Below are 16,491 nucleotides of genomic sequence, written 5' to 3'. Positions count from 1 at the left end.
TGCTCAGTTTTTCTCCAGAGTGAATAAGCTTTGCATATCTATCTGAACTGTATTCATTCTTTATTCTTAGTATCATTGTGTGCAGGTACCACCTACAGTGTCTAGGCACTGTGCACACACACTATACCTTGAAGAGCTTACACTCTCATAAGACAAGCACCACATGTAGGTTGGAGAAGAGGGACACGGTCACAGAGCCCGATTCTCCCCTCTGAAGCCAGTGGACACTCTGCTGCCCCCCTGCATCTCCAGGAGCTTGTGGGGACCTCTGTTGCTAGTCCCGAGGGGAGGAGACTGCCCTAGGTTACTGCCTGTCTAAGGGGGTCTGAGGCTGATCCACAGGGGTCCTGTGTTTTGGTCTCCGATTGGCATGATCTGGCCCTGGAATTTAGAATAGTCCCAGTGACTATTAGGGGGGCTTGTGCACCTTAATCCCTTATGTATTTTTGAAAATTTTCCCCTTCATTCCTTAGAACCAACTCATTCTAATCAGATCGGCAAACCTTTTGATGTATAGGATGGTATTTAATTGTACAGTTCTAAAAGCTGTCCCTCTTTTTAGTCTCAAAATAACAGGAAACAAGGAATAACTAATTTTATATTCCGTGCAGCTTTGCTTACTAGATTAGCATATGAAACAACTAGAAAGATGCTCTTAGGCTGTTTAGAGGGGTTCTGTGCTGCATTTTCTGTAACAGGAGGAGTGAATTGGATAGATGATGGACAGAATGGCTAGACTGGAATCTGAACTCACGTCACAATGGTGTAAACCTGGAATAACTCCACTAGCTCCTTTGGAGTTACACCAGATTTACCTTTGTGGAGCTGAGTTCAAATTCTCCAATGGTGAGAACAGAAGTCTAGATAGTCTCTTGATGGCAGACTAGCTGTCTGGACACCTTAATGTTCTCAAGGGTGGTTTTTTTGCTTCTAATCTGCTGGTGTGGTCATTTACTCCTATTTTATGAAATTGTTTTTCCATTTTTGATTCACTGTGCCGCAGTCCATTGTCTCACGTCACTTGTTTAAATGGCCTTTTCCCACAGCAACTTGCTACAAAGGCAATGGCAGGTTCTACCAGGGTTCTGTCAATGTCACCACCTCGGGCATTCCTTGCCAGAAGTGGAGTGAACAGGTGAGCATCACTTTATTCAGAGCTACAGTCGGGGTTGGATTTATAGTCTAATGCAGGGATATCCAAAGGAGTCTAACAGAAACTCAGTGGAAGTTGGGCTGCTGCTCTAGAAAATCTTCTGAAAATCCCAGCCTAAGTATACTGCCTTGGGTGTACAAGTCCACAGGGGAGTGGGGGCAAAGATGGCGTCTGAGGAGCCAGCCGTGTGCTAGGCATCTCACCTGCATTAGAGCAACCTGAAAACTGGCTAAAATAGTGCCAAATGCCAATGATAAAGGGGTATTATGGCAGTTGCAGATCAACTGGGCAGATCTTCCTGGGTCCCTCGACCAGCATCAAGAAAGGGAGGATGGTGGCACAGAAGCCACAAGCTAGCTGCACGTTGCCTTCACTGGGGCAATCATTCCCTGCCTGGCACCTCAGACTTAGTGGAGGAATCCCCCAGATGCACAATAGACGCACGATACAGGAGCTCATCTATTTAAGTAATTGTATTTTCCTGTAATATGTACTAGTAAGTGCAATAAAATCCCACCTATTGAAAACAATACCAAGATGGCCAGCAAATTACTCAGGCCCTGTTTAGACGCTTAATTCTCATGGAAATCAATGGGAGCTAAGGGCCTAAATATCTTGGAGGATCGGGGCCTCAGAGACAGAAAGCCAGGGAAAGTGTGGTTAAAAGGTCAGGTGTGTTAGCATTTCACCCTCATGACCGCCCCCTCGCAAGATGCAGATGTCACACCCTAACTGTCAGGGTGGTTAAACACTGGAATAAATTGCCTAGGGAGGTTGTGGAATCTCCATCTCTGGAGATATTTAAGAGTGGGTTAGATAAATGTCTATCAGGGATGGTCTAGACAGAATTTGGTCCTGCCATGGGGGCAGGGGACTGGACTCTATGATCTCTCGAGGTCCCTTCCAGTCCTAGAATCTATGAATCTATTTTTCTTGGCAAGCTGTTGCAGACTTGCAGCCCTCAGCCGTTTCTAAAAACATCAGGAAGAAGTGCACTCTAAAAACACTAAAGCTAACTTATTCCTTTCCACCAGGTACCCCATTTGCACAGAAGGACCCCTCAGGTTTTCCCAGAGCTGTCAAACGCAGAGAACTCTTGCCGTAATCCAGGAGGGGAAAACGAACGTCCCTGGTGTTACACAAAGGACCATTCTGTAAACTGGGAATACTGCAGTGTGCCTCTTTGTGGAGAGGGTAAGGGACAGCAGCTGACAACTTCTCACAGTAGTTGTTAGTTTTAGAACATTAAACATTGATCCACAAAACTGTTCAGGACCGTCATATCCCCAATAGTTACGATGGTAGTTCTGACAATCATGCCGGTTTCTTTGGACTTCAGTGGGAACAGGATTTGGCCTTAATGTTCAGAGTGCTTTACAAACTAGCACGTTCTCATAACATCCTGATTGGTAGAGAAGGGGAGATGAAGACAGAAAAGAAGCAAAGTGACTTCTTGCCCAAGGCCATGGGAAATCCAGGTCAGAGGCAGGATTAGAATTTAGGAGTTCCTGCCTCCCAGTTTGGCACCCAGGCACACATTTCTCTTATTCATAGCTGTCCGGATTTTAAATGACCATCACAGAAATAAGTGTATTGATCAAAATGTACCTCAGCAAAGGCCCTTTTCACTACTTCCGCTTTCACTAAGCAGAGATCAGACACATTGTAAGGCTCTAGCGAACCAAAGCTATGTCACTATAGCTGCACTTGAAAAGGAATGAAGGGAACAGCCTGACTTAGCTTTACTTTTAGTCTTAGCCATTACACGTACAAACCAACAGATTGCTAGCATAGCCCTGAAAGAGCTAAACCAATGCTTATATTTATATTCATGATGCTTTTTGAAAGATATACTTAAACTAAAACGAAGTTTAAATACATTTGCACCTATCAGATTTTTTTCACCACTTATTACTTTGATTCTTACCAAAGTTATTGGCATAAAAAGGGGGTTTCTTCCTTCCAAACGGCCTTCTCCTGTATGTGAAGTCATACTACTGAATTTGTAGACATCACAATAATTACCATGACAACTGGGTGACGTCAGAAGTATCGTTTAACAAAAAGTTCTGTAGAATTTAAGAGGGATGGAATCATTGTTTTTGTTTTCATTGCAGTGTCCATACCAGGAACAAAAAAACCAAGTGTAGAGACTCCCAATCTCCCTTCTTCTTTCTCCCCTACCTACTCCATGACTGTCATCATTTCCATCATCTCCAGCTTTGCATTGATAGTGATTCTCATTATCATTGCTCTTGTTTGCTGCCGAAGGCGAAAACAATGGAAAAACAAAAAGAGGTAAGCCCTAGAGATCTATAAATAAAGCCATGTAGGATTTGTTCCAGCAAATACAGCTTTGACATGGGGCTTACAATGGACATTCCAGTACTCACTAAATTCAAATGTCTGTTTCAACTCTTAAGGCCAATAGGGCAAAGGGAAATATTAGATTAGAAACTCTTCGGAACAGGGATGTGTCTTTATATGTCTGTTCATTATTTAGCACCATGGGGCTCCAATCCTACTGGACCCTCTGGGCACTATTAATACATTAACAACAACAAATAATGCAGGCCAAAAATTCTCATGTTCTTCCATGAGACCTAGAAATCAGGACAAAATGTTGGTGCTTGTCTAGTGCCTCAATTTCCAGTTGAGGATAGCAGTGTTTCATTTTGAATTCTCATCACACTAATTCAAGGAACTGGTGACTTATATCCCGTATGACTAAGAAAATCACATGAACAGTAGCAAAGTTCATAACTACATAGGACCTCATGTAACCTGAGGGATCACTTGACAAAGACATCTGGAAACATGTGTGTGCGATTAACATTCTGACTAGCAAACAATTGTTCTGTTTTCTCAGGTAATTAACAGATTCGAGAATGAGTTCAAGTTTAGCTTAGAATGTAAGGACCTACTATCCTAGGCCATTACTAGACAATCTAGATGTAGGAAACTTTCCTCCTTGGGGAGATTAGATGTGAAGTATTCAGTAGATATTTAGACATTGTTAAGAATCGAATGGTCAAAGGGAATTAAAAAGGAGCAACTCCAGCCCCATCCACTTCCAATAAAACAAAAACAAAACAAAAGGAGACTCTTAATGAAATTTCTTCTGTTCCCAAGCATTATGCTATAAACTCTTAATGGCGAGACTTTAGTCAATATATAAAAAGTTATCTGGACATGAATGTGGTTGAAAATAATATTTGTGGGTTTTCTCCGTCCTCAAAACCCTCATGCCCTTAAAGCAAATTCCTTAGCCCCAACCCTACTGTTTGTGGTTAACAGCCTGCACTGTTTGTGGAACAGGCCAGAAAAGAATTTTTCCAGCCACTAGATTCCTTCAATTGTCAAAAACTGAAAGGACGATGGTTTTTTGAAAAGTGTAACTTTGCAGAGTGCTCTGTTGAGGGGTGAGAATAATGTTTGCAGGGTATCATTATTTTTTGCTGTAGGTTCTCATGTGTTAATCTCCTTTCCTCTATATTGTTGCCCCAGATTACTGAAGCCTGAAAATTCTTAATCACATGAGTAATCCTGGTTCACATGGGTAGTTCCGTTGCAACTGCTCATGGAAGGACTACTCCTGTACCCAATGACCTGCTGGATTGGCCCCTGACCTGGCAAACCAACCTACTTAGCCTAGATCCCTGGAAACAACAACAGGCAAACTGGAAATGTCCCAGAAACAACAATACAGTGTCATGAGACACACAGTAGTGCACAACTGGTAAGAAGGGGGCAGGTAGCAAAATGCCCAGGCAGGCACATTGTACACTTGGCAGACCCATATCCCCGTGTTAAGGGGCACCACACTCACCCATTGGAGACACTTCCCACACGTAGTTCCACAAGGGCATACGGGGCTGAAAATGAGGATGTTGGCATGGTGGGAGTAAAGAGGCAGAACATTATTCATGGCATGCTATGGCCTGGCAGCCATTTTTATAGATAATCACTATTCCAGCAGCAGGGCAGGTGGGCTGTCTGTGCAAGGCTGGCAAGCCACTCTGTATGGTGTGAAGAGGCCCTGTGGACAGTCTTTCTGCACCTCCCTTTTCCAGCCTTGCAGAGTCAAGCCACAAAATGTTCACTCCTGACATAGTACCCTACTATGCTCTAACCCACTGATCATTTTCTTATCCATCATTTCAGGGAGTCACAAGCACCAGCGCTAACCACTCTTCCATCAGAGCTCCTACTGGACAGACTTCATCCTAACCCCATGTATCAGCGCATACCCCTTCTCCTGAATCCTAAATTACTCACCCTGGAATATCCAAGAAACAATATTGAATACGTGAGAGATATTGGAGAAGGAGCGTTTGGAAGGGTCTTTCAAGCAAGGTAAGTGTCCTGCTAGCAAGTACTCCTTAATACTGATACCCGGAAGACATTAACATCTGGCTAGAGTTCTGGTAGCAGGAAAATGTTTGTTCATTTATTCTAACTGACATGGAGAAATTAATTTTTCTAACCAGAATGAAATGTGTGTGTGAAAGCGTGACAAAACTAATTATAAAAACTAGGCTAATTTACTCCTGTTTCCCACTGTTGATTATTTGGTAAAACGTTGTCACAAACGTTCATAGTAGTCTTCTATATATTAGACAGAGCGTCTCACTTATTCCTGTTAATCCAGCTGAATGTGGCAGCTAAATTTATGATGCATTCAGGAAAATAAGAATTTTGCTTGTTTTTACTGTGACTAGTCCATTGTGAATTTTTCAATTTTTCCCAGGATTTCATGTATGTTGGTACATGGTAGCCAGCATTAAAAAAAAAAAAAAAAAAAAAAAAAATCATTTGCTAGTAGTTACTCCCCTACTGCTATCTGATCCTGCAGTTAGGCCCTGATCCTGCAAAAATACCCTTACTTGCTTAGCGGGTCCTTATTCCTGAAATTGACAACAGTTTTTCCTATTTGCCAGGAGACCGGGTCATAGGCAGTCCTAGTGATCAGAGCAGGAGTCAGGCCTAGTGATCAGAGTCCACATGCCCAAGAGAGTCAGAAATCAGAGCTGAGGGTCAGAATCAGAGTCTGAATGCCAGGGCCAAGGATCAAGACAGAACTGGAGTCAGGAATCGGAGCTAAGGCTCAGAAATGGGTTACCAGGAATCAGGGAAAGCAGGAGCAGGGCTGGTTCTGAGGCAGGACTAAGGCTGGGACAGGATGAAAACGAGGCTGGGTGCGTAGGATCTGGACTGGAGCCGTGGAAGAGTAGAGCAAGAGCAGGGCTTGGTGAGACACAAGCAGAAGGAGCCAGCATTGAGCATTGAGCAGCCAGCAAGCTACTGCTGGGCTTAAGAACTGGCCTGCTGGCTTCCTCAGCCAGGGCTGTCCATCAGGCATTCTAGCTGGCTCGTCAGGGTGTCAGGAACACCGAGCAGGCATAGTTGCAGGGCCGTACTCCTGGCACTATTCTGAATTCAAGGAATTAAGAACCAATCCTGTTCCTATTGACTGCCGTGGGAGCAGAGGGCAGTCACTACTTTGCAGGTGAAAGACCATAAATCATGAGCAGTGAGGTAGAGGCTCACGTACGTTACGAGTGATGCAGGGAAGATAAAAGGATAGAAATAGTATCCCAGTGCTAGTTCTCATGGATATGAATTACTCTGAAGTGTTTTCCAGTATTGGTTTCTCTAAATGTTTTCAACAATTTACAGTCAGAATTTTCAAAAGAATTCCAAATTTGCTCAATTAAACCTCCAATGGCTGCAGCGGAGCTTGTGGTACACCCGCTTTGCCATCAGTGGAGTAAGATTAGGCCAGTGATGAGCAGTTTTGAAAATCCCACCCCAGAACTGCTGAAAGGAAGTGGAGAGGCTGCAGTGTGTATTTGTCCCTTTCCTCTTTTCACGGTTAATTTCAGTGATGTGCTTGTTACTTGGGACGCCTCTGCAGGATGGAACATGACTGGCTAATGAGGTTATATGTGGAATTGTATGAGAGAGAGAAACAAAATGAACATAAACAATGTACATGCTCCTCAGAATGGACATGCGCCCACAAACCTTACTTGTGGGACTAGTCTCATTGATTGGTAAGTCAAAGGAGTCTTCTTGCAAGAGCAGACATTTTAAAGGTAATAGTATGATAATACTTTGCACTGACATAGTCAGTTATACCATTGACAACTTTATTAGGAAATGAATTATGTAGTAGGTTAAATTTGTTAGAGCAAGGAAATACTTCTACTGGATGCGAGACATTTTTTGTCCCCCCCGAAGGGATGTGAAGGAAGTGCACATTTATTTATACAGACAGTGTTAAAAATAACAGTTTAAAGGGCACACAGCAGCAAAATCACAGATGCTTAGCTTATGATTGACTGTTAGCTTTGATGGCTAAACTAGATGAGTTGAGTTTGAAGCAACAACAAAGCACATGGGACCAGATTAAAAACTGTGCGCCGGATGCCAAGTGCCACTCTGATGAGGCAAAGCAGCCCTACACGCAGTGTATCTGCCTAGCTAAACCAAACATCTGGAACACACTGGTGAATATAGCCCATCATTTTATTTCATACTGGGTAAAATTCACATCTATGCAGACAGGCAGCACAAGGACTATGCCCCACTTAAGCTCTATTTTGAGGGTATAGGCCAGGGATCGGCAACCTTTGGCCTGCGGCCCACCAGGGTAAGCCCCTTGGCGGGCCGGGCTGGTTTGTTTACCTGCCACATCGGAAGGTTCGGCTGATCGTGGCTCCCACTGGCTGTGGTTCGCTGCTCCAGGCCAATGGAGGTGGCAGGAAGCGGCAGCCAGCACATCCCTCAGCCTACGCCGCTTCCTGACACCTCCATTGGCCTGGGACAGCGAACCGTGGCCAGTGGGAGCCGCGAGCAGCCGAATCTGTGGACGTGGCATGTAAACAAACCGCCCGGCCTGCCAGGTTGCAGATCCCTGGTATAGGCTATCCCTCTGCACAGGGGTGAAGTTGACCCAAACAGAAAGGCACTATACAAGGCAATTCAAACCCTACTTAAGCTGTATGTTAAGTGAGCCTTAAATGGTATATAGATCTTTACGTAGGCCCTATTGACTTGGGTGAATTCTATCCATGGTGAATTTCCTCAGAATAATCCTCATCCCGCCAGATTCCCACATGTAATTTTCACTGCATTTTGCAATTCCTTTTAATAGAAAGTTTTTAAGCGATACTTAAAGAGAACCAGAAAAAAGAGTGTGATGTGTATGAACACTAAATAGAAAGGTACTGTGCTTTGGGAACTACTGTTGGCCTTGGCTTGATGGAGAAGCTCCAGCCATCCTGATGTCTGAATGGGTTTCCCCCATATTGTTGGTGTTATCCGCTCACCTCGCAGCTTCATCAAGAATGCCTCAGAAGCCGAGCATTTCCTGGGCAAAGGTTCGCAGCTGGCATTGCTGCACAGGTTTGTTGGATAAAAAAAAAAAAATTGATGGTTCTGTTAGCTTCCAGTACTGCTAGGATGGAGCACTCAAGCTACCACATGAGAAATAATCTTTCCGTTCTCAGAAAGAAAATTAGATTCACTGGCCTATGTATGTTAATGGATGCCGCAGAGTAAATTTAGTAAGCCTCTTATTTCTCCTTGTATAATATTTCATCCCTGTAAACATAATTCTACACACCGTGCCAATAACCTCTTTGCCAGTTGGCTTCCTTAAAATTCTGATTCACTATTTACTTATTCTTGGGTGAAGCAGCATGTCAGGACAGGAAGTGACTGGCTGTTATTTACTGGCTCCCTCTGAACGTTCTTAATACAAATGGCAGCCTGTCTCCTGCAGTGGGAATTGAGGATGTAACAAGTTACCGTCACATCTGTCTTAAGAACAGGATCAGTAGCTAGGCTCACATAAGCAAAGCTGGGGCCGGCTCAGGACCTCCTAATAAAAGTAGTTTTGAGCATTATTTTATGCATCGTTGACGCTCCTCTTCTAGCTCTCAAATCACATGATTCTACATAGATCAGCATGCAGCTGCCTCCTTCAGTTGGAGCTCAGCGGCCATGGCCCAGCATATCTAACAGATCATCTAAAACTCTGGGATTAAGACCATGGTCAACAACTGCACTCCTCAGGCACAATCGACCTTGCTACCATACGGGCAGACGTAGCTCCTGAGTCTGTCTGTGTGGGTAACCCTGTTTCCATTACTGGTCAGTTCTTTGTGCTGGTTGTCAACTAGGAGCTAAATTCTTCAGCTAAGCACCACATCCTATCCTGTTCTGCTCAGATGCATAGTGGGCAGAAGGCATAGACAGCTTCCTCCACCCCATAGACTGTCGTGCACTGGCAGCATAACATTTAATCCAAGCACTGGAGAGACATGTACTAGCAAAAACATCAGATGGTGCAACCTGGTCCCAGGAGGAAATAATCTATTTTCAGCCCTGGAAACTGAACTCCTCTGTTTAATATCAAAACAAAGTCATTTCCGAATACTGCCCTGGAAAGAGCACTCTGTGGATTAAAGGGTTCTGTCACTATACCTCTCTGCTAAAACTGTTAACAAAGACACCAATTAGTTCCAAATCATGGTGATTTTTGCAATATAGCTACTTGTCTGCTAAGAACTCGCTCAGCATGAAATTCATAGAATATCAGGGTTGGAGGGGATCTCAGGAGGTCATCTAGTCCAACCCCCTGCTCAAAGCAGGACCAATCCCCAACTAAATCCCCAAATGGCCCCCCTCAAGGATTGAACTCACAATGCTCAAACCACTGAGCTATCCCTCCCCCTAACCCTCATGCAAAGCTCATGCACTGCTTAGGCCCCACTTAATTTACACTTTCAGGATTTAAGAGGTACCTAGGCTTATTGCCAGCCTCTGCACCAGGGTGAATTTTTCACTCAAAAGAACACCATATGAAACCTGTGTTGCCTCTTATTTCTGTTCCCTATAAACCCTTCTAGGCTTTTGATCAGGTGTAATGAACCCTGGATACTAATCAGAAGAGGTGAGCTCCCTTATCTTTCTTACACTCACATTATCTATCAATAACTACAGATCACTTTCTCAAGCACCGAAACATGTGCCACTGACTGGTACATGAAAAGAGTATTGTCCCTAAGAGCACACTAGAAGTTCCGATACCCACCAGAAGGCACAAATGGCATTTTGCTTTAAAGGCGGCAATTGTAGAGAAAATGAAGAATCAGTTTTATTGCTCCTAGGTTCTGGATCTCAACAGACAAACTTTTCAGCTGTAATACTGGCTTGCCTTGGGAGATTTCTTTTTAGATGGGCATTTTGCCATTCTGTGACATTTGACAATGATGTGACATTTACAGTAGGCAAGTGCATCTGTTGCAATGCCATCAGTCTGCAGTAGGTGACAAGGAAACTGGAAGTTTGCTTTGGAAACTAGAACCTCTCATGGCTACTGAACGGTAAAATAACCTAACACTTAAGCAGTGGAAGATCAGCAGGTCAGGTGTAGTAACAGAATTCACAAATGGATGCTACCTTTTATAGGCATTAGATGGCTACATCCAGGAACTGTGTTATAATGCTGAAGGCATGGCTTCCATATCTCCATGGGTAGGAATTACCTAGAGTAACAAAACGTACACCGTTCCCATAGCTTTGACATCCCTAAGTCTTTGGCAAGTTCAGGACCCAGCATCTGTAATTAAAAGTGTTAAGGGAAGAGTGCCCCACGGATAAGAAAAATATTTAGATCACAGTGGTGGCTAGAGGCTGCGACTCAGAAAAAGGCCTCAACGAGAGGCCCTGTAGCCTAGTGGATTGGGCACTGGACTGGGACTCAGGGATCCCAGGTTCTGCTATTAGTCTGCCAGGCAAGTTACAGCACCACCACGTGCCTCAGTTTCCTCTATCTGTGAAATGGGGATACTGGCCTCCTTTGTAAAGTGCTTTGAGATCTGAAGATGAAAAGGGCTATGTAACAATATTGTTACTGATGCTGCACTAAGTGACAAGACAGTGATTTTCCCTTAGTGCCAAAGCAGGTCAGTGACAGAACTGGAAATGGAGCCCAACTCTCCTGACTCCCAGCCTCATAATCTTTCTCCTAAGCCATGCAGCCTCCCAAGCTGTAGAAATCTTCCATTTATAGCATGTTACAACAGCTGTTCCTGGGCAGGCTTGTAAGCAAGCAAAGCTCAGCAAATGCTACTGTCCTCTCAAAAATATTCAAAAAGGTAGAGCTGGCAAAATGTGCAGGACTGACTAAAGCGGGTTTAAAGTCCTCAGATACCCACAGAACAGACACAACAAAGGCAGCAATAGCGCCACCTTTCCCACACACTGACCATGTGTCTTACACTCCTGCCAAGGAGGAGTCACCTCTAAAGGTGAGGTGGGTTTGATTTTCATGCTCCTTCAGTCCTTGCCCTCTCCTGAGATTGCCCAACAAGGCTGCAAAATAATTCCACTTGTGAGTCACTGTTTTGAGACCCCTTCCCCAATCCTGGCTTTTTTTGTCTGGGATTTCTAATGGGAAATGGAGCTAACATTGTGTGTGTGTGTGTGTGTGTGTGAGAGTGCGTTTGCGCAAGTGCAATACCTCTCGTCCTATTTAGAAATGTTCTCTCTTTCTCCTAGGGCTCCTGGATTGCTTCCTTCTGAGCCATTCACAATGGTGGCAGTGAAAATGCTAAAGGAAGAAGCTTCAGCAGACATGCAGGCTGATTTCCAGAGGGAGGCGGCTCTCATGGCAGAATTTGATCACCCAAATATCGTCAAACTGTTAGGTACAAAAACAAAATGCTAAGCTCTTGGGGTATGATTTTTCCAGGAATCCATTTGTCATCATTTTGGGTCTAAATTTTCAAAAACGTCATGCACCTAAGGTTGCCTGCACAGGATTTGCAGTTATATGGAAATTGCAAATTAAGCAATGGGCAACTGAAATTTGCTTTTGGCAAGGCCCTAGGTTGGTGTTTGTTTGTTTTTTGGTACATGCCAGTGCATGTTTTTTGCATTCTCTATTGGCACACGTTTGACTATTTAGCTCTAATACCATTTTTGTTACACTGAGGCAGACTAGTTTTCATATATGGCCATCAAATAAGAACCAAATCCTGCAGTGGGGTTCAAGCATCATCACTTACGTTAGTCTCTGTATCTCTTTGTTAAGACTCTTAACAAAGACACCAGTTAGTTCCAAATTATGGTGATTTTTGCAATATGGATATGATGCTAAGAACTGAACTCAAACCACTGAGTCAATTCACTCAGGGTGAAACTCACTGTTGGGCACAGAGAGACTACAGGCCGGTACACACACATTTTTCTGCCTGCAGTTGAAAGATGTGGGTGAAAATCTGATTGCTTACACCTTGGCTGTATGTACAAATGAACTGGCTAGAGATGCATTTACTCAGAATTGCTATTCATTTTGTGGGCGCAAAACAGTGGGTGCTAATTTTGAGTGCACAGCTTGTCTGTTACTCATATGGCTCCCATGATTGTGTTGCCTGAATACCTCATTGAGTCTTTAAAAATAGAAACAACAAGAATAGTGTCTCTCTCCTCCTCCCTTTTGGCAGACTGTCTGAAAATAGCTTGATAAATTTATTGAGTTTCTTAGAGGGAACCACCTCCATGGTGGGCTAATGGGGGGTCCCGTGTCATTCTTCCATGAAGAAATCTGACCACCAGAATTTTATCCCTGCAAACATCATCTTTCAGCTGTGGTAGAGGTCATTAACCAATGTCATCAGATGGTTCTTCTGTAAACTCCCTGAAGGTAGATTTGGCCTTTGTCATCTAGTAATCAAATCTCCGTTCATATCAATAGGAACATTTTCAGGGAAAGTTATCCATAGTGCAGGAATTCTGTAGGCAATCTGATTTCATGAAAGCTGACCTGACATATGTACTTGAGCAACAGAAGAGAGGAACAGGAAGTGCCCTAAATTAGAATCAACTTTTTGTTTATTGTTAACACATTGGATAAATTTGGAAAGGCCAAAGATACAGGAATTAACTGGTTTTATATTGCAAGGGTGTGAGGACATGAACACTATTTGACCTATAAACCTTTCACATTGCTTTTCTCGCCAGAACCAGATGTTATCACGTTGGGAAATGTCTGTTCTTTCTCTGTCATTGGCAAGAATTTCATATTTCACAATAAGCCATATCATTGACTGTACTGAATGGCAGTCCTAAGAAAGCAAATTGTGTACGATTTGAACACTGGCTGGGTGCACTGGGTTTTCAGTGGCTGGCAAGCAGCAGAATACTGGTAATGCTCTTGTCTTTTTGGCCAGCTCTAAAATTGGTTTAATGTTGTTATTTATTGAGTAAAACTATGTGAATAATTTGGAAATCTATTAATTGAATAATTCGTTCATTCATTGAATGTTGAAAAAACAAAAACACAGAATAAAGAATCTAGAGACAGATCTTCAAAAATGCCCAGCATCCAGTAGTTCCCATTGAGAATAATAGCTGTTTATTGTAATAATAGCAAAAACTTTGCCCTCCATAAATAATAATTCCCTTTCAAATTCAAAGGAATATTTGCTGATCATTTCTTACATCTGACACCTAGCTCTTCTCATAATTACAATGCTTTTTTCTTTAAGATACAAAAGATACCCAGTACATTTTGATAGTATACTTGTCTGTATATCACTCAGCTGGTTATGAATTTGTTTGAACCAATATAACTCCCAAGGGAAAACACAAAATTAAGATATTAAATGTTTCACAGATATTTGTCTTAACACAGGAAACTTGCTTTTATTCCAGGATACACATCATAAGATATTTGGTGAAACAGTAGAAATTGGTTGCGTGTACCTGAGTTGGGCAAAAATAGTCTTTTATAAAGAAATGTCAAGGAAAACTTAGAATTTTCAGAAGGAGCACAGAAGCTTGGTTTAGGAAACTTCCACTATATTAGATTGTAGGCTCTTAGGGGGGAGGGACTGTCTGTTTATTTTTGCCTTTGTACAGGGCCTATAGCACAATGGGATCCATGGCGAAACTCCTATTAACATGACTTTGACCAAGATTTGGTTCTTAATCAAATGAAGGCATCCAATTTTTTTTATTTTGGGGTATCAGAGTAAATCAGCCAAGCACACTACATTTTTTCCCTCCCCTTGGAGTTCAACGTTAGAAGATTAACAAAGGCACAGAGAAAGTCAATGAAAGCCAGGGGGATTTGAGGGCCTAATTTGTATCTGTGCTTTTTAAAAATTTTCCTCTTCAATTTTATTTCCGTTTTGTCATACCAAAAAAGAGACATGACTGACTTGGTGTATTTTCTTGCTTTCAGGGGTGTGTGCTGTTGGGAAACCCATGTGTCTGCTGTTTGAATACATGGCTTACGGGGATCTCAATGAGTACCTGCGCACTCGCTCACCGCACAACCTCTGCAGCCTGAGCCACAATAACCTTGACGCCAGGATCAGGCTCTCCAATCCCAACCCCCTCGCTCTGTGCTGCACCAATCAGCTCGGCATTGCCAAGCAGGTGGCTGCGGGCATGGCGTACCTCTCAGAGCGCAAGTTTGTGCATCGGGATTTGGCCACCAGGAATTGTTTGGTGGGTGAGAACAGGGTGGTAAAAATCGCCGACTTTGGCCTCTCCAGGAATATCTATTCAGCAGACTATTACAAAGCCAATGAAAACGATGCCATTCCCATACGCTGGATGCCCCCCGAATCCATATTCTACAACCGCTACACCACCGAGTCCGACGTGTGGGCCTACGGCGTGGTCCTGTGGGAGATTTTCTCCTATGGCATGCAACCCTATTATGGGATGGCTCACGAGGAGGTGATTTACTACGTGAGAGATGGCAACGTCCTCTCTTGCCCCGACGACTGCCCTTTGGAGCTCTACAACCTGATGCGCCTTTGCTGGAGCAAGCTGCCTTCTGACAGGCCCAGTTTCGCCAGCATCCATCGCATCCTGGAGCGTATATACGAGAGGGCAGTGGCTGCTATCCATGTCTGAGGTGCGTACTGCAGCATGACATTTCATCCTCATCCCATGCCGCTGGCCCACTCCTCAGTCACAGCTCCCCAGCTGACCCCAAGGGGAGTTTTCTGAGTGAGGGCTGCAGGGTCGAGACCAGTATGTTTAATCTGCTAAGCCGAAAAGGTAAAGGGGAGAGACTGTACATGCCAGATGGGACTTTGGGTGTGGTGGCCACATTAGAGGAGGCCAGTTTTGCTGAGAACAGAAGCATCTTGTTCATCAATCAAGGGGCAAGTTCTCATTTTGTCTTTATACAGGATTTAGCTTCTGAACTAGTGAACTAATTTGCAGTAGAGTCAAGGCCTAGACTCCCTTGAAAACCAGTGAGTCCAGTCCTTATTACTGCAAATTAGTTCAATAGTTACCGTTTATGATTTCTAAGGAACAAACAAAATACTCCCCTCAAAGCAAAACTTTCTGTTGACTTTAATTTCCCTGCCTTCCCCTTCTCTCGTGTTTAGCTTTTCCCTCTTTTCCTCTTCCCTTTCTGCTTTCAAATCTCATTTTTTTAAATCTCCCTTTTTTTTGGTTTCCTTTAAATTTTTTTGTACATATTTCACCCCCTTTAAAAAAATCATATTCTTTATCCCATTTGTTTTTTTCTCTTTAATTTCCTTCTTCTCTCTCTCACACTCTAAGATTTGCCGCACAAGATCAGACCATTAGCCTGTCACATCCTGCACCGAGCAATGGCCAATGCATGATGCTACACAGGAAGGTAAACTCCCATAATGGGCACTGACCACTGCCACTGAAGTCAATGAGAGTTTGCCTGAGTAAAGCTGAACATAAAAAGTGAGGGCCAGATTGGGCCTGCTGCTCCATGGATGTGTGAGGCAGGGTGAGGAAGGGTATAAATCTCTGCGCCTGCACAGCACAACACCACTGCAGTTCCTGGAGCACAGGGACTGCTCCCCCGGCCCCGTACCTCCTAGATAAGAAACCCCTCAAGACGAGGTAGGGTCCCTCCCCTACCACTATGCACTGGCTGTGGGAGCAGGCCAGACACAGAGAGTAGGCTGCCTCCCCTGAAGGGATCCAGCAGTGGGAGCACTCCTCCTGCGTGTGGGTTGCTTTGGGAGGAGTGCTGCATCTCCAAGGTGGAATTCCTCTGTGTGTTCCAGGTAGGGCAAAATGGGTCTATGTAGCCTCCAACAAAGGGCTCATAAAGGACTCATAGGCTCAAGTGAGCCCTCAGTAAGGTCTTTAGTATTTGGCCCTTCCAAATTTTGCCTCACATAAAATTTATCCAATGATGAACATTTGAACTGAGGAACAAAATGAACCCTTTAGCAGGCTGAGCTATCTCAGCAAAGGAAAGAGTTTAAAAGTGAACTTCCAAGTTGTTTCATCGTATTGTCTGCCAAGGG

The 16,491-nt window shown here is 43.7% G+C and overlaps 1 protein-coding gene across 1 annotated transcript in view; it reads left to right on the top strand.

Annotated features, from left to right (window-relative positions):
- Positions 1-15,614, top strand: part of MUSK (muscle associated receptor tyrosine kinase) — a 79,194-nt gene extending 63,580 nt beyond the window's left edge. The window contains exons 12-17 of the mRNA XM_034774149.1: positions 1,047-1,135; positions 2,188-2,347; positions 3,271-3,451; positions 5,318-5,509; positions 11,726-11,874; positions 14,415-15,614. Of these exons, the coding sequence (XP_034630040.1) occupies positions 1,047-1,135; positions 2,188-2,347; positions 3,271-3,451; positions 5,318-5,509; positions 11,726-11,874; positions 14,415-15,097 (1,454 nt within the window). The 3' untranslated portion in view covers positions 15,098-15,614. The remainder of the gene's footprint in view (positions 1-1,046; positions 1,136-2,187; positions 2,348-3,270; positions 3,452-5,317; positions 5,510-11,725; positions 11,875-14,414) is intronic.
- Positions 15,615-16,491: the final 877 nt, after the last annotated feature.

This window comes from Trachemys scripta, chromosome 6 (genome assembly GCF_013100865.1).
Source record: "Trachemys scripta elegans isolate TJP31775 chromosome 6, CAS_Tse_1.0, whole genome shotgun sequence".
NCBI lineage: Eukaryota > Metazoa > Chordata > Testudines > Emydidae > Trachemys > Trachemys scripta.
The sequence above is the reverse complement of the archived record's forward strand: the minus strand, read 5'-3'. Positions and strand labels throughout refer to the sequence as shown.